The sequence below is a fragment of the Eurosta solidaginis genome, chromosome 2 (assembly GCF_040869045.1).
Source record: "Eurosta solidaginis isolate ZX-2024a chromosome 2, ASM4086904v1, whole genome shotgun sequence".
Taxonomy (NCBI): Eukaryota; Metazoa; Arthropoda; class Insecta; order Diptera; family Tephritidae; genus Eurosta; species Eurosta solidaginis.
This window is the reverse complement of record NC_090320.1, coordinates 206,851,503-206,869,026: the sequence shown is the minus strand read 5'-3', so window position 1 is coordinate 206,869,026 and position 17,524 is coordinate 206,851,503. Positions and strand designations below refer to the sequence as shown.

Genomic DNA, 17,524 nt, shown 5'->3' with positions numbered 1-17,524 from the left:
TATAAAACCTGTACCCATGATTATTTGGCCATTTAAGTACTAATCCACATACAAATTGGATACCTTTTGCCCACGACGTCCTCTTAGGTAATTTTGGGTAAATGTTTTCGAAATGTATGTGTTTTGCTTCTAATATATGTGACCCGGTCTATGAAAAGGTGGCTTATGACTCAAAAAAGAAATTGCGAGAAACATCTGTTAAAGATAAACAATGCATTTCTTCAGTTTCTTAGTAGAAATTTTTTTTTTTTTTGAGTCATAAGCCACCTTTTCATAGACAGGGTCACATATAGAGTGTATACTTGGATTTAAAAATAAATAGTTAATTTTTATTAAAGGAACTAAGTATAACTCCAACAATAGCACATTAGAGATGTTTATCGAGTATTTCTGCAATGTCTTTAAGTATGCCGCCATTTGTTTCGCTTAAACCCAAAGTTATTAGTATCTCTGTGGGACATCTGCTCAACTTTGTACGGTTTATCAAAAACTGTATGCCGGCACGGACTTCCGCCTTGTCAACGCCCAATAAACACTTCATTGTCACTGGAACTGATGTATGTAATTCTGATATATTCTAAACATTTGGAACATATTAATTTTAGGTAAATCATGTGGGTTTTTTGCTTTATTATTGATTTACAATTCTTACCATGGGCGCTATGCGTTTTTCAAGTTCATCTTTTGCATCAAATTGTACCAAATATGAATTTGGCAAACCATAATACTGTGTGATTAAAATCATGCATTTATTTGTGAAACGATGAACAACAAATTTTGTTAAACGTTCATTGATTTCATAGTTGAACTGTGATTGAAAGCCTATGCTTTGTTTAATTGTACAATCTGTTTCTGGCATATTTAATGCAAAAACTTATTTTCTCTGGTGGGCACAAGTGAATATCAATGAAATTGTTTTACAAAAATAAACAAACATGACATTACATTTTAACTTTTGACTTTTATTGATGAGGGTATAAGAGAAGGTAGTTCCATTCTTTGTTTTTTGTGGATTTGTCTGTATTCATCCGAATACAGCTGGTTGGTTAAGATGTTTGTGATATCACCTTATACACCATGTAACAAGATTTTTGTAGAGTTGTTTATGTTGCCAAAAAACCAACAGTGGATGTTTTGGAGTGGATTTACATTGAATTTTTCTTTTTAATAATATTTTTATATCTACTCCAATTTCTTCATTTCGATATTAATTATAATTTATATTCTATGATTACATTACATTTAGATGTTTGTTTATATATATTTACATTGTGTATTTGTATTTTATATTTTAATGTATGTAAAGCGAGAAAAGAAAATCTATGATTTTATTCTAAATCTAATAATTCAAAAATTTTGATGTGTTGGTTATTAAACACACCTTATAACTTTTTAGAAAGCTGTGCCTCACATATAAATTTAATAAGTTCTTCATATATTTTTATACTTTTTGATTTAAGTAGTTCTAATAATGATGTGGAATTTTTAAAAATATTGTACTTGTTTCGCAGCGTGTCAAACTTAGTGCATTCAAATATAAGATGCTCTGGCGTTTCTATGGAGGTGCAAAATGAACATACTTCAGACACATCCTGCCTGAAGCTGCTTAAATATTGTTTGGAGTACGTGTGTCCTGTAATGAGTCTATTAATGAGCTTAATTTCATATGGGTCCATATGAATTTGCTTATTATTGTACCAGGGGTTCTGATCCGTGTCTGAACATATTGTTGCAAAATAAGTACCTTTGGAGATACTTATTGTTTGAAATTCGTGGTTCCATTCATTTGTTAAAATCTTTTTTATTTTTATTAGAGCTTCTTGAGGTGTGAGAGCAGTATCTATTGCTGCCCCTCTTGTAGCAGCTTCTTTGGCAGCAATATTCGCCTTTTCATTAAACAAAATTCCAACATGGCTGGGCGTCCAAATAATTTGGATTTCATCCAGGTCTGAGCTATTCAATTTATTATGAATCTCTGCAACTATGAAATTATTTGTTGTTTTCTTTTTTAGTGCATTTATTGAGGATAGGCTGTCTGTGAAGATGGCCAATTTCTTACATTTTTCTATTGCTGCAATTTTTATCGCTTGTTTGATGGCTGTCAGTTCCCCAAAGGTAGATGAGTATTTATCATCAAGCCTGTATAAGTATGATAAATTTTTGTATATATCATGTATGCTGCAGCCTGTGCTGCTTTCTGTTACTGAGGTAGTTCCATTCAAAAATTTTTTTTTCGTTTTTGGGGATTGTTGAAGTTTCGAAGCGTTGCCATACCGTTACTAATTAAGGCGAAATTATGGTTTTTCGGGTTGAAAATTTCCTTCAGGATGAAGGCGCAATGGTCATCTGAAACAATAATCATATGCTGTAGCACATGCCTCTACAGTGGATATATCCCAAGGCATGTTGAGAAAAAGTGTACCTCCAAAGCCTGGAATGAGTGATAGGTGTTTAATTTGCTACGTTTGTGGGACGCCACATCCATGTCAATGTTATGAGCAAAAGAACGCTCGTAACTAGTGGCTGACCTGCAGAGCTATAGGGCAATGTTCTCCTTAAAAAATGGTTTAACAATACCCTAGCCAAACGCTACGTTTGAATTATACAATAAATTGAAAAAGTGGACTTGTAGCCAATTTATCACCATTCAAACTCTTTAGAAATTGTGGTGTCGGTTTATATCAGACTTCGTCAAAATTATAATGCAGATGTGTTAGTGAGATCGCGATGATCACGCACATCATTTGATACATCGCTCATTCGCTTATTAGCAAGCAAACAGACAAAATCGTTTATTATTGTTATTTTTTTTTCAATTTTGCCAATTCTGCACAGTAAAATAATGGTTTATCCTAAGATACATTTTTTTGCAGAAAATATGTTATCCTAATATACATATGGACAACATTCGTCAACATTGCGAGCGACGCACACAATCGATGTTACTACGCCAAATACTCAGCGACTATTACATTGAAGAGAATAAGGATGCGTGTGAATAGAGTGCGAACAATTGTTTCACTATTTGCCGACGTCTGGTTTATAAGGACCTCCTTTGGGCAATCAATTGACAGAGGTGTATGTTTTGTCAACATATTCTGAGCAAACGTACGAACACTTAAGAAGGCTATATTTTCTTGCTGTGTATACTTCGATCCATGTTTCACCCACCAAAGCAATTTTCGGGAGCTCGAAACACTTATTAAAAACATTCTTTTCTAGACTGATATTTCGCATCAAAATATTTCCAAGGCCTGTGGCTCAATTTTTATTTAAAATAACTATGAAAGTAATTTAGTCGTATCCGTTAATATGAAATCCATTACAAAAAAAAAAAAAAATTCGTAATATTTTTCAATCTGATAGCTTGTTTTTGGTGAAATTGTCATTGTACTCGCAAGTCAAGTGGCTAACGTCACACTAAATGGAACTACCTCCATTTTTGTATCATGGTTAAGCGTCGCATTTTGATGGACTACTGAGACGGTAGAATTATGGAGATATTGCGAGCAGGAAGATTAGAGTAGTTAAAGAGGATAAATGAATATGAGACGTATGTTTTATATGAAACACTCGTTGTTGCGAGATATTCTGATTTTTGACACGGTAATTCTATACGACAGCATGACACTCTTAATACACGTCCTAAAATATCGGGAGGTGTGTGAAAAGACCCGTTTTATAAAAAAATAAAAAATGTTGCGTCTATTAAAAGATATTGACGTTAAACCGTAAAATGACCCTGGAGCACTCCGAAACCAGGGGTGGGGTCGTTTAACTTGATGTGGCAGGTTGCAATCCACCATTTACCATTTGATCCGGCCTTGTCGTGCAGGGGTTCGTATGACCAAGATGAACTCAATAGCTTCAACACTAATGATGAGAAATAAAATGCGATGTACAGTCAATGCGTTCGGGGAGGGAGCGGTCTGTAAACCCAGCCATGACAGGGAGTTTGGGAGAACCCTCCGACAATACCGGGCATCATTGAGAATTATGCAGCGATTGGGTGCAGTGGGCAAATAAACCAACTTGTTATGGAATCGCATCTATGATGGAGCAGTAAGGAAAGCAGTCGGCATGATCTGGGGGTGCTCTGTGGCTAGTCATGTCGGCTGGGCGGGGTCCTTGCCAACCTTACTGTTTGTATTTATTTATTTGTATTTATTTATTAGGCAATTCATCCCAGCACAACAATTTGGCAAAAATTATTTTACAGTGCTAGTCGGTAAAAGGCATAAAATAGGAACAATTTAAACTTGAAACTTAAAGCTAATGACTATGGCTAAGAAAAGGTTCTGCGCCATAACAAAAAAAATCCTATCATGCCTTTAAAAAAAGCTGACAAAAGCGCAAAAACGACTCAAAACGCTTGAAATTCAAATTAAAACGACATCCGGTCGAACCGGATGCCACGGACAGGCCGTTAAACATTCAAAAATTTGAAATTCAAAAAAAAAAGAAACTTCAAAAAACTAAACGCAAAAAAAATTACCGAACCGGACATGACCGGATACTAAATACAAAAAAAAAAGCTGAAAATGAAAAGGAAAAAGAAGAAACAGAATTGGGCCGAATATATAGAGGGGCGCCGCTGGTGTTATTGCGACACCCGGTGCATTTACCCACCCTCAAATCCATGGCCACCGACGCACCTAAATTTCGGTGGCCCCTTACCTGTATGCCTAAGTGCCTTCTAAATAAATATAGACGTCAGCATTCCCATTTACAGAAATTATTAACAATTCATTATGTTTTTATGTATATTTAAAACCTAAAAAAACTTGAATAACGAAAACGAATTTCGAAAAAAAAAATCGCAGTTTTTAAAAGTCTTCAGGTAATCTTGCGAATTTTGAACTACAAACTTATTCCAGTTGTAGTAAATAAAGAAAAGCTGAAGTCTTTTGAAAATTCGCATTGGTGTTTTTTTAACAGCTCTTTTTCGAAGGCTGGTTTTGGTCTTTCTTCCATACAAGCGTAAAAGCATGCAAAATTAATAAGAATGTATATTTGAATTAAGTAATGCAATTACTTTTAAAAACTATTCTGATTTTTTTTTAATTTTTCGAAATTTTGTTCGGGTAAACCAATACAGCTTTCATTGTACAATTCATTAACCGTTTTTTTTGTATAATTTACGTAAATATAATGTGTAAGTAAATTTGTTTTTTTTTTCTCTGCAGCTATACATATGTAGTAAATTAAAGTGGGTCTTTTTCACGCATTTAAAAGGCCGTTCCAATATATAAACATGACACTGGAAACGTCTTCTGAAGTATTGTGCTTTTCTTTTTTTCAAATTCCCGATAGCAAAACCGGCACCCTTATATTTAAATAGTGATATATATATAAAACTTGGAAATCATGTCAGTTAAATTTTAGCCCTGCGTACTGAAGCTGGGGTAGAAAAATGTATAAGAAATAATCATTTTCTTTCACGTTCATAATTAATAACTGCTAGCAAAAGCGGTAAAGTTCTCAGATTTTACAAAAGGAATGCTGCATTTATGCTGAAAACGCTTCACACGACACCTCTCTGGTAGTTCAGCCTTTACAGCTTCAGCAGCGGTTATACTAAAATAAAGACCTTTAAAAAGCTGTGGCCATCAGCTTGCATACTATATTATTTGAAGCACAGGTTTTACTGAACAATGGGACCCACCCTAATTCAGCAGTAATAAATATCAAATTTTATATATTCCTTGTTTTTTTTTCTTTTGTTAGTTTAAACAATTGATTGAATGTACACAGAAAAGGTGTAGGCCGATTTTGAAAAGGTTTTCAAAAAAAAAATTTTTAAACTTCCAGGTTTTCGAAAATATTCAGAGAATTTAAAAATTTTCATTTAAAATTCTAAGCTAATTTTTCTGAGTATGCTTTCGGCAATTTTTTTCTCCGAAGAACATTTTAGATTTTCTTGCATTATAAAACAATTTTCTTATTTGTATGAAAGAAAATCTAAAATACCCATATATGTAATAATGTTTAGGTATCTACACGCACTAATGTAACAGCACAGTTTAACCATCGATACTTTTTTTTCAGTAACCAAATTTAAAATTGCATTTCAGTACAATTAAAAGGAATGCGAAAGAATTGTAAACCAACTTCTAAAACATTTTGAATAAATTTCGAAATTTTACTTTAGAACCTTATTAAAATATGAGTATGCAGCTTTTCGTAACTTAGCTATTTTTAGGCTGGCATTACAAATTTATAGTCCAACTCAACTCCCAAAGATTTTTACAATTATTCTGTTAATTCCAAACCCAACTAGTAATTGGTTAAATTAAACTAAAAAAAATGTGGTTTCTGTATTACAGAACGAACTCACCCAGTTTTAAAGGCAGTTATTGTCGTAGTTGGTGGCTGTATCAGCAGGCCTATACGAGGCGGGCCGGCTGGTTGTTGTTAATCAAGTGGATGTTGCAGCAGGCCATCTGAGGCGGCCCTGCTGATTGTTTTTAATAAAGTGGACGGTGCAGCAGGCCTATCTGAGGCGGCTCTGCTGATTGTGGTTAATCAGGTGGACGTTGCAGCCGGCCCTATGTGAGGCGGCCCTGCTGATTGTTGTTAATAAAGTTGATGGTGGTGGTACGTCCGGTGGTTTCGTTGGCGCTATAGCTGGGGGTAACGCGTTTGGTTGGCTAGCGCTATCGTTGGTGTTTGCGCGCGGTTTATAGTGGCCGTGCACGGTTTTTTGCACGCAAGGTGGGCACGACTGGTGGTGGTTGGTTACAGCGTTTCGTTGGCGCTATAGCTGGTGGTTGCGGTTGTAGTGGAGCGATCGAAGTGGTTGTGGTTACATACCCTAAGTACACATGTGAAAAATGTGAATATACTTTTCTCAAATAGCAGCCACACAGGCATTAAACTTGGATTTTTCCCAACTTTCGCTTCTGTCGAAGCATTCATTAAGGTACGGTTAGGTGATATACAATAACTATACACGTGAAAAGTATGTATTTTCGCAAGTGGCAGCCACACCGCATAAACGTGGACTTTTTTTTCCTTTGTTTTACTTCACCCACTTTCACTGGTTTTTTTTTGTGCCGGAGCGTTCGAAATATGGTTTGGTAATGTACACTAAGTATACATGCGGAAAGTATGTATTTGTCGCAATTAGCAGCCACACCACATTAAACGTAGACTTTTTCACCAACTATCACCTTTGAATTTAGGTTATATACCCTAAGTACACATGTGAAAGTATGTATGTACTTTCCCTTTTTTTTTTCCTTTTTCCCACTAGCAGCCACACCGGCATTAAACGTGGGCTTTTTCACCAATTTTCGCTTCAGCATTCATTCAAATACGGTTTTTGGTTCGATACCATCAGTGCACACGTCCAAGTATCTCGGTCTTCCTCCAAAATCTTTTTTTCTTTCCGGAAACAGCGTGTTTCCTCCTAGAGATCATCCTTCACGCGGCCGTGGCGACCTCTAGTGTCCATTTTCGATTAAAATTGCCATAGCACCTTTTCTTTGCCATCACTAGCCACTAGGTGCGTTCCAAAGGTGACTTTCCCAAGTGGACCATAACAAACTGCGAGCTTTTCGCATAGGCCCCTGATACAGCGAAACAATGTCGATGACAGGCCACTCACAAAGACTGTATTGCACTTAACAGCCGCCCAAGTCCCAGCCGTTGACGCTTTTATACAACACTCCTAGCGCCAACTCATTTCATCTCCCATCGTCGTTCACACAATGGGATTATCCTAAATCGTTGGCACTTTTCTACCACACACTCGCAGGACGTATATCCAAACCTTCAACCCTCCACACAAAAAGCAACGTGTGGAGATTACATATAAAAAAATTTCGGGACATAGGGATCTTGTATTGAATATATAAAATTCTATAATTGGTTTATTTCCGGAGTAGAAACTAAAACTAAAGCCCTAAACGAAGTTGTAACTGTGGCTATGCAAGCACTGACTTATATAAAGAGGACCCAAATACAGATAAGAAATAAGTGGTACGACCGAGAATTAACAAACCTGCATAAAAGAAAAATAGAATCTTATAAAACTGCTCGAAATACTGGATTTTGGGACGAATATAACGTCATTAAGAAAATATATAAAAGAACCATAATTTATAAAAAAAAGAAATACATGGAAGATAGAGTAAATCATAACAATGGCGATATGAAACGTATGTGGAAGTGTCTAAAAGACCTCGTCGAGCTTAATGATGTTAAAAAACATATCACTAAAATTGTAATTAACGGTGAATGCCTGGAAAATGAATATGATATAGCTAATGCCCTAAATAACTTTTTTATACAAAGTATTGTGGAAATTAATGATAGCATCGAAGAAATTGTAAATGGGGATGAAATAAGCGCAAATCATAGTAATCCATTTGAAACATTTAAATTTACTGACATTGTAGTGGACGATATTATTATTATCACAAAATCACTTAAAAACAAATATGGCGGCGACAAGCTTTTATCGGAGGGTGTCGTTAAAGATGCCATGACATATACTGCTAATTTCTACAAAGACATAATTAACGAATCCTTAAACAGCGGTATTGTACCTAGTTACTGGAAAATTTCAACAATAATACCTGTTGAAAAAGTAAAAAATACAATGAAACCTGAGGAACTACGTCCAATTAACAGGTTACCTACAGATGAAAAAATTATGGAGACAGTGGTGAAGGATCAACTTGTGGCATACTTAGAGAAGCACAATGTGATTATCCCAGAACAATCGGGATTCAGGAAGAGCCATTCTTGCGAAACAGCGTTGAATATGGTAATTGCAGATTGGAAAGAAGACATGGCGGACAAAAAATTTACGGTGTCTGTCTTCTTGGATTTAAAACGGGCTTTTGAAACTGTCGATAGATCTGAGCTATTGGACGTTATGTTTAAAATTGGTATAAGAGGAAAGGCTTTGGAATGGTTCCGGAGTTATTTGGGTCACAGAAAACAGAGAACGATAATTGGAAAGGAGGTTTCATCAGTGGTGGATGTTAACATTGGTTTACCACAAGGCTCGGTCTTGGCGCCAATATTGTTTACATTGTATATCAATGATATCAAAAGATGCTTAAAATACTGTAAAATACGTCTATTTGCGGATGATGCATTGCTTATCATAAGTGAAAAATATGCAGAATGTGCCATGCTGAAAGTACAAGAAGACCTGGACTCGCTATACAAATGGTTATGCCTTAGAAAACTGAAATTAAATGTCGAAAAAACTAAGTTCATGATATTTTGTAAAAACACCAATATCATAAGTAACAATAGTTTAAATAATATTACGCTGAAGGTAAAAAACATGGAAATCCAAAGAGTAGACAAAATTAAGTATTTAGGAGTTTTGATTGATGATAATCTAAATTTTGGAGAGCATGTAACTTATCTGGAAAAGAAAATTGCACAGAAAATAGGCTTCATGTATAGAACATGTAAACATATCAGTCAAAGTCATAAAATATTGGTATATCGTTCAATTATTGAACCACACTTTATTTATTGTCCTACTATTCTGCTATTAAGTAATGATATATATATTAAGAAACTTCAAATACAGCAAAACAAGGCAATGCGATTTATTTTAAAATGTCCCCCAAGAACGCCAAAAATTGTAATGCTCAATAGATTAAACTGGCTTAGTATTAAACAGTCAGTTAGTTATTTCACATTGAAATTTATACACCAACTTAGGTTAGGAATGTTACCGAATTACCTGAGTAGTAAAATACATTATAATCATGAAATCCACAATTATGGAACAAGAAATTGCAATAATATAAGACTGCCTAGAATAAGAACTGAGTTCGCCAAAAGGTCTCTTGAATATTTAGGGTATAAAATGTATAATGAGTTACCTTCTGATTTGAAAGACTGTGAAAATATTAGTAAGTTCAAAGAAAAATTGTTTTTATATTGTACGTCACTAAATGTGACATGAGTATTTATGTTTAATTTCTTATTTTAACCTAAACTAGGTCTTAAGGACCGTAATAATAAATAAATAAATAAATAAAAAATTTTTTTTTTAAGTTTCAACACAGAGAATATATATATTATATCAAAGAGAATATGGCGCATAATCACAGTCAAAATAAAATAAGTTTTAAAGTTAGTTGCAGCTTTTTTGACAGATAGCTCATAGAAAATTATGTGAAAAAGTTGCAACTAAATTTAAATTCTATTTTATTTTGACTATGATTATGCGCCTATATATATAGTTCTGTAACAGTGCGTATGAGTTTTAAATGTTACAATAGTGTACATTGGCTGCCAAGAAAACTCACGAAGTTTTTATCAGAGAGTTTTTTTGTTCACAGTTTTGCTTTACAGAATCAGAATTTCAAATTTTAAACAATTTCTTGTATACACTATAAAACTCACAGCTGGCGAATAGGGCCCCTGGTTCATGTACCATTGGAACACGAGGTTTGTTTCGAAAATGTCAAAATGCACATTTTTGTCAATGATTCCACCCCAAACAAAAATTAATAGATCTGAATCGCATTTTTGACATACATTTCGGCGATTTTATAGTTTCAATCATTTAATATAATGATAGTTTTAAAATATTAATTTCTTTAAACTTATTTTACAATAATACGACTAGTTGGAGTTAAATATAAACAAATCTAAGTAAAATTTACTTTTTGATTAAATTAATTAGTCAAATATTGTAACGCATTTAACTCACAGTGAAAAACAAATATTCTTTTGATATTTGAGTAAATCGGACCTAGGTAATAATAGTTAACATCATTTAGTGGATAGGACTTATCTTACATGTCTGACGTTCTAGGTTCTGCGATCAAAACGGGCTGGTTGCATTCGGACTTTATATTTACAAAATCTGTTTTTAGTGATAACTTTTGCATGCCTTCGAACTAATAATATCTACACTAAAACAAGTATTTTTTATCTTTTTTCCTATAATTTTTGAACGCATTCCTACAGTTGTAGGTCAAACTAAAGTTTACAGAAATTTTTGGCCCAGGTTTCGTTTTAGTTGGTACTTTTTTTGTTGTGGCACCCGCTTCAGCTGGCGCGAGGGATTTATCTGTATTTGTTGTCAGCACAAAATTGAAATAAATCTCTTGTGAGAGCGAAAAAAATAGAGCATATACAATGTATGAAGTTCTTTTATAGTTACAAACCATGTAATCAACTATCTCCGCAATCTTTCCGGTTAGTCCGCCACAGCTTGCGTAACGATTTTCGATTTTGCATTAAAACTCACGAGCATGAGAAATTTCATTTGGACGCGGCGATGAAACTCAATTATATACTCCGTGCCGTGTAGATATGATATAAGGTTTGTTTTGACCATGGTACAATTACAATACAATTACAATAGTAATTGTACCATGGTTTTGACATTTCCGGGATATAATTGTAGACATGGTGTAATATTACATTACGACGCGAACGCATTTCCCCAGAAGTATTTTAGTGCAGTTTAATTTATTTTTTAATAATTTGATGCATGAGGCGATAGAATTTAAGGAAACAAATTAGTGACCTCGTTAAAGAAATTTCATCTTATATTAAATATAATTATATACAAAATAACTTTCTTTTTACAACTTGTGGAACATAAATAACAATTAAATATCAAATTTACTCAATACCATAATAGTACTATTTTATTGAAAAATAAGTTAGGCAACACTGTACACGTCGTTATTTTCTCTTGACGTTCACAAAATTCCAAGTAATTTTTCAGTTGAGAAAAAAGAGTAGAAGGCGTTGATTGTTGACGAATTTTGTTATTGTGACACGCTTTGTTATTTGTTTTTATTAACAAATGTTAATAAAAAGATAAATTATAATAAAGGGACGCAAAACGAACCCCTCAAAACCCAACAGCTCATCGGTTGCGAGCGAAGGCGCGCGAAGGAATTCAACCGTCAAAAAAAGTGAAGTGACGAGATTAGGTGGTTTCTCTGCGTTCCGAAAATCTAAATAATTATTAAATAAAGTAAAAAATTTTTAAACATTTAACAAAAACTACTTGAGCGGTGTCTCGCTGATGGAGAGTGTGTGTATGTATATACAACCATTTGGTATGTAAAAAGTGTCAGTGGCAGTGGCAAGTTACATAAATTTATTTGTGAGTTGCTTGGTTGGTTGCGCACAGAAAAATTAAGCTGGCAAAGGGAGTTGAGTGTCGTTTGTGCTGCAATCTGTTCCAAAAATTTCTTGGTGTTTTCTCTTGTGTGTAATATTAATTTAATCACTTCCAAGCTATTCAAGCTTCTACTTATTCCAGGCCACTGATTAAAAAATTTTAAAGTGAAAAATCTATTCCATATCCAATTGATATCTAAATTATAAAAATAAGAAATTGGTTAACAAATTGTGCAGAAAAAATAGCTTCGCAGGTTGCTTCTTGCCAGCAAAAGCAAAAAAAAATCAGCAAAATTCAATTCGTATTTGTTTACAACACTTCGTTACATTCCAAAGCAACGGATCCGCTAGGGACTAGTACCGCCTCTAATCCATCATCGGATACAGAGCAAATAGCAGGTAGTGATAGTGAAGGTGGTGGCGGTGAAGAATTAGCAATAGCTACGGGTACAGCGAAAAAAACTGCAACAATAGAAGAACCCTATATAATAAAACAAATACGTAAAGGTAAAGGTCTACACCAGCAAGAACGCACTAATATCAATTCGCAATTGTCCTTTACAACGCCAATGCATTTGACAAAGAGTACGGATATGGCGGCTGTAGTTCGCAAGAAACAGGATGACAAGTATTTGCAGGTGTTGCGTGAATTAGTGACCAGTGGTGGTGGTAATAGGCAGTGCTTCGATTGTGGCCAAAAGGGTCCAACATATGTTAACATGACAATTGGATCGTTCGTGTGCACACGTTGTTCAGGAGTGCTGTAAGTAAAATTTCATATATTCTTATTTACATACCTATGTACATACGTATATTTGTTATATAAGCATTAAACAGATAAATGTCATATTGTACTTATATACTCAGTACAAATGCCTAAGCTCACAGTGAGCACCTGCATAGAGTATACTGCAAATATTTTTCGATTTTACGTATTCGCATTATACTTTTTTATACGGTTAACAAAACGTTTTCCGATCTGTTTAATCAGGCATGCTTTAAGCGCCAAATACACGACACGAACATTTCCGCGAACATTCCCGTTATGTCATGTTTCTGCGACCTTTTCTGTCGTGTATGGTGGTGTTTGCCAGTTTTTGATTTTTGGCGAACATTTGCGCGAACTGTTCGTGCGTGTATGGCGAAATAGCTCATAATCGTAGTAATTTCTGAACGGAACAGACGTGCGCGGAAAAGTAAAATGGACAATAAAAAATTTCTGAGTGAATTTATTGAAATGTATAAATCTTTGCCATCATTGTGGCAAGTAAAAAGCAAAGATTATTGTAATAGAATTAAAAAGAATAATGATTATGGGACTTTAATCGAATTGCGCTGCAGCACAATTGTTGTCCGTATTCATCGCTGTCTGAAAGAGAACTAATGTTCGGCCAAAAGTTCGTATGGTGTATGGTCAAAGCTGCGAACAAGATTGCGGAATGTTCGCGGAAATGTTCGTGTCGTGTATTTGGCGCTTAAAACCAACGAACCGATATCATTTCGTTACGATAATCATCATTAATTATCGTAACGAAATGATATCGGTTCGTTGGTTAATGTGGCAGTTACCCACCGACGTGTGCCGTACGTAAGGCCGTTTTTCGTACGAAGCACGTTTGACCGAACTCTCAAGCCCGTAGGAATCAATGTGTGCGTCTGTGTACATGTACATAACATATTTGTGTGTGTATTGTTTACAGATAAGCACTGTTGCCATTGACCATTTTGCATGTATGCTTATGGAAACATCAACTTTTTCCAATTTAATTTTTGATATTGTAAAAGGCCGGAATACATATTAAATAAGTATAAATAGATTTATAATCAGCACTTTTACATAATTATTTCGAATTATTTTCACAATTTTTCAAACTTTAATTTGGCGTTTTTGCATAAAATTGCAAACGGTCAAAAATTAGCGTACAAAAGTTTACTAGGCAACTCTATCTAGTGAGAGAGCGATCAGCTGACACGTTCTTACGGAAAAAATCAAAATTGTTTTGATTTCTACGTTCCGGGCTACGTACGTACGGGCGTTGCACGTCGGTGAGTTTTCGTTTACATTGCACACTCATAAGATAGGTCGTGTCAGCTGACACGTTTTTTCTACGTACGTTCGTGAGTAACCACCGTAAAGCCGTGGTTACTCACGAACGTACGTAGAAAAAACCTGTCAGCTGACACGACCTATCTTATGAGTGTGCAATGTAAACGAAAACTCACCGACGTGCAACGCCCGTACGTACGTAGCCCGGAACGTAGAAATCAAAACAATTTTGAATTTTTCCGTAAGAACGTGTCAGCTGATCGCTCTCTCACTAGACAGAGTTGCCTAGTAAACTTTTGTGCGCTAATTTTTGACCGTTTGCAATTTTATGCAAAAACACCTAATTAAAGTTTGAAAAATTGTGAAAATAATTCGAAATAATTATGTAAAAGTGCTGATTATAAATATGTAATCTATTTATACTTATTTAATATGTATTCCGGCCTTTTACAATATCAAAAATTAAATTGGAAAAAGTTGATGTTTCCATAAGCATACATGCAAACTGGTCAATGGCAACAGTGCTTTGCTCTAAACAATACACACACAAATATGTTATGTACATGTATACAGACGCACACATTGATTCCTACGGGCTTGAGAGTTCGGTCAAACGTGCTTCGTACGACAAACGTCCGTACGTGCGGCACACGTCGGTGGGTAACTGCCGCATAATGCGGCAGTTACTCACGAACGTACGTACCAAAAACGTGTCAGCTGACACGACCTATCTTATGAGTATGCAATGTAAACGAAAACTCACCGACGTGCAACGCCCGTACGTACGTAGCCCGGAACGTAGAAATCAAAACAATTTTGATTTTTTCCGTAAGAACGTGTCAGCTGATCGCTCTCTCACTAGACAGAGTTGCCTAGTAAAGTTTTGTGCGCTAATTTTTGACCGTTTGCACTTTTATGCAAAAACACCTAATTAAAGTTTGAAAAATTGTGAAAATAATTCGAAATAATTATGTAAAAGTGCAGATTATAAATATGTAATCTATTTATACTTATTTAATATTTATTCCGGCCTTTTACAATATCAAAAATTAAATTGGAAAAAGTTGATGTTTCCATAAGCATGCATGCAAAATGGTCAATGGCAACAGTGCTTATCTGTAAACAATACACACACAAATATGTTATGTACATGTACACAGACGCACACATTGATTCCTACGGGCTTGAGAGTTCGGTCAAACGTGTTTCGTACGACAAACGTCCGTACGTACGGCACACGTCGGTGGGTAACTGCCGCATTAGAATGCTGTGTTTAATGATATGCCCACCGAATGCGGTACCTTAAGCATTTAAGCAGATCGAAAAAGTGATCGTCAGCTGCTTCAATTTTGGAACCTTGCTGAATATCGAGTTTCGGACAAGGCCTAAGTTCTGCTCTTGCGCTTTCCTGCTGTACCTAGAATTGCTCTGATTACGCCCAAATAAAGCCGTATTATATACAAGTTTCTTCAAAGTAGAAGGGCACTGCTGCAACAATAATAACAACGTAAGATGAGCTGCTTTTGAGCTTACTATCTATCTCAAAGGGCAGGAGTTTAATTTTCGTGGAGTGGAGAAGGGAATACCATTCAGAATGGGTAGTCTAAAGCTGAATATCGAGTTTCGGACAAGACCTAAGTTCTGCTCTTGCGCTTTCCTGCTGTACCTAGAATTGCTCTGATTACGCCCAAATAAAGCCGTATTATATACAAGTTTCTTCAAAGTAGAAGGGCACTGCTGCAACAATAACAACAACTTAAGATGAGCTGCTTTTGAGCTTACTATCTATCTGAAAGGGCAGGAGTTAATTTTCGTGGAGTGGAGAAGGGAATACCATTCAGAATGGGTAGTCTAAAGCTGAATATCGAGTTTCGGACAATGCCTAAGTTCTGCTCTTGCGCTTTCCTGCTGTACCTAGAATTGCTCTGATTACGCCCAAATAAAGCTGTATTATATACAAGTTTCTTCAAAGTAGAAGGGCACTGCTGCAACAATAACAACAACTTAAGATGAGCTGCTTTTGAGCTTACTGTCTATCTCAAAGGGCAGAAGTTTAATTTTCGTGGAGTGGAGAAGGAGATACCATTCAGAATGGGTAGTCTAAAGCTGAATATCGAGTTCCGGACAAGGCCTAAGTTCTGCTCTTGCGCTTTTCTGTTGTATCTAGAATTGCTCTGATTACGCCCAAATAAAGCCGTATTATATACAAGTTTCTTCAAAGTAGAAGGGCACTGCTGCAACAATAACAACTCTAAAGCTGAATATCGAGTTTCGGACAAGACCTAAGTTCTGCTCTTGCGCTTTCCTGCTGTACCTAGAATTGCTCTGATTACGCCCAAATAAAGCCGTATTATATACAAGTTTCTTCAAAGTAGAACGGCACTGCTGCAACAATAACAACAACTTAAGATGAGCTGCGTTTGAGCTTACTATCTATCTCAAAGGGTAGGAGTTTAATTTTCGTGGAGTGGAGAAGGGAATACCATTCAGAATGGGTAGTCTAAAGCTGAATATCGAGTTTCGGATAAGGCCTAAGTTCTGCTCTTGCGCTTTCCTGCTGTACCTAGAATTGCTCTGATTACGCCCAAATAAAGCCGTATTATATACAAGTTTCTTCAAAGTAGAAGGGCACTGCTGCAACAATAACAACAACTTAAGATGAGCTGCTTTTGAGGGGATTCAAGGGGTTGTGTAGCGCAATATATAGCTTCTCCAACCCAATTGTCAACCTCACCTTCGAGCGGCGAATCCCGTTTCACTAACAGACGAGGCTCTGGCGACCCCAAGCTCCTCATGGAACTTGGGGGTGGGGAGGGAGGGATGGCCTGAAGGTTCAATGTGGCCATATAAATCGTTCCCGAGATGGTCGGGCCAGCATCTTAATGGTGCTGTGTTACCGGAGCGTATCGGATCTGTATCCGACAAAGGACCATCACATCGATAACACTCCCCAAAGCCTACGGGGAGTAACCTAATCGCTACAACAACAACAACAGCTGCTTTTGAGCTTAATATCTATCTCAAAGGGCAGGAGTTTAACTTTCGTGGAGAGGAGAAGGGAATACCATTCAGAATGGGTAGTCTAACTGTGGTATTTTATTTTGGTCACCCAGCATGTAGCCTTTGAAGCTTTCCGCTTTAAATCAACATTTTGTCAAGTAACTGTAATTGTAACAGTACTTTGTACTGCCTAAGAATCCAAGATCCTTTCGACATAAGGGGCTTAGAATATTCACGTGGCTAAGCATGTTGATGTACTGTTGGCGTTCTCCGCCTACCACACCGAATGTCCTAATTTCAAGTCCTGGCTATAGCAACATCAAAAATTACTAAAAAAAAAACCTTTCCAAG

General features: G+C 35.9%; 2 protein-coding genes across 4 annotated transcripts in view; one reads left to right on the top strand and one right to left on the bottom strand.

Moving 5' to 3' along the window:
• Positions 1-307: 307 nt before the first annotated feature.
• LOC137242573 (uncharacterized) lies at positions 308-958 on the bottom strand. Its single transcript, XM_067769849.1, has 2 exons — positions 653-958; positions 308-577 (listed from the first exon to the last, which is right to left on the bottom strand). Exons 1-2 carry the CDS (start codon positions 857-859, stop codon positions 368-370), a joined length of 417 nt encoding a protein of 138 aa, XP_067625950.1. The 5' UTR covers positions 860-958; the 3' UTR covers positions 308-367.
• Positions 959-11,719: 10,761 nt separating this feature from the next.
• drongo (Arf GTPase activating protein drongo) overlaps positions 11,720-17,524 on the top strand; it is a 275,048-nt gene continuing 269,243 nt past the window's right edge. Inside the window, exons 1-2 of one of the 3 annotated variants that reach the window (XM_067766996.1) lie at positions 11,722-12,062; positions 12,269-12,889. In XM_067766996.1, coding sequence (XP_067623097.1) covers positions 12,696-12,889 — 194 coding nt within the window. In that variant the 5' untranslated portion in view covers positions 11,722-12,062; positions 12,269-12,695. Of the gene's footprint in view, positions 12,890-17,524 lie in introns of all 3 variants that reach the window. The other 2 variants (XM_067767002.1, XM_067766997.1) reach the window with 2 other exon arrangements.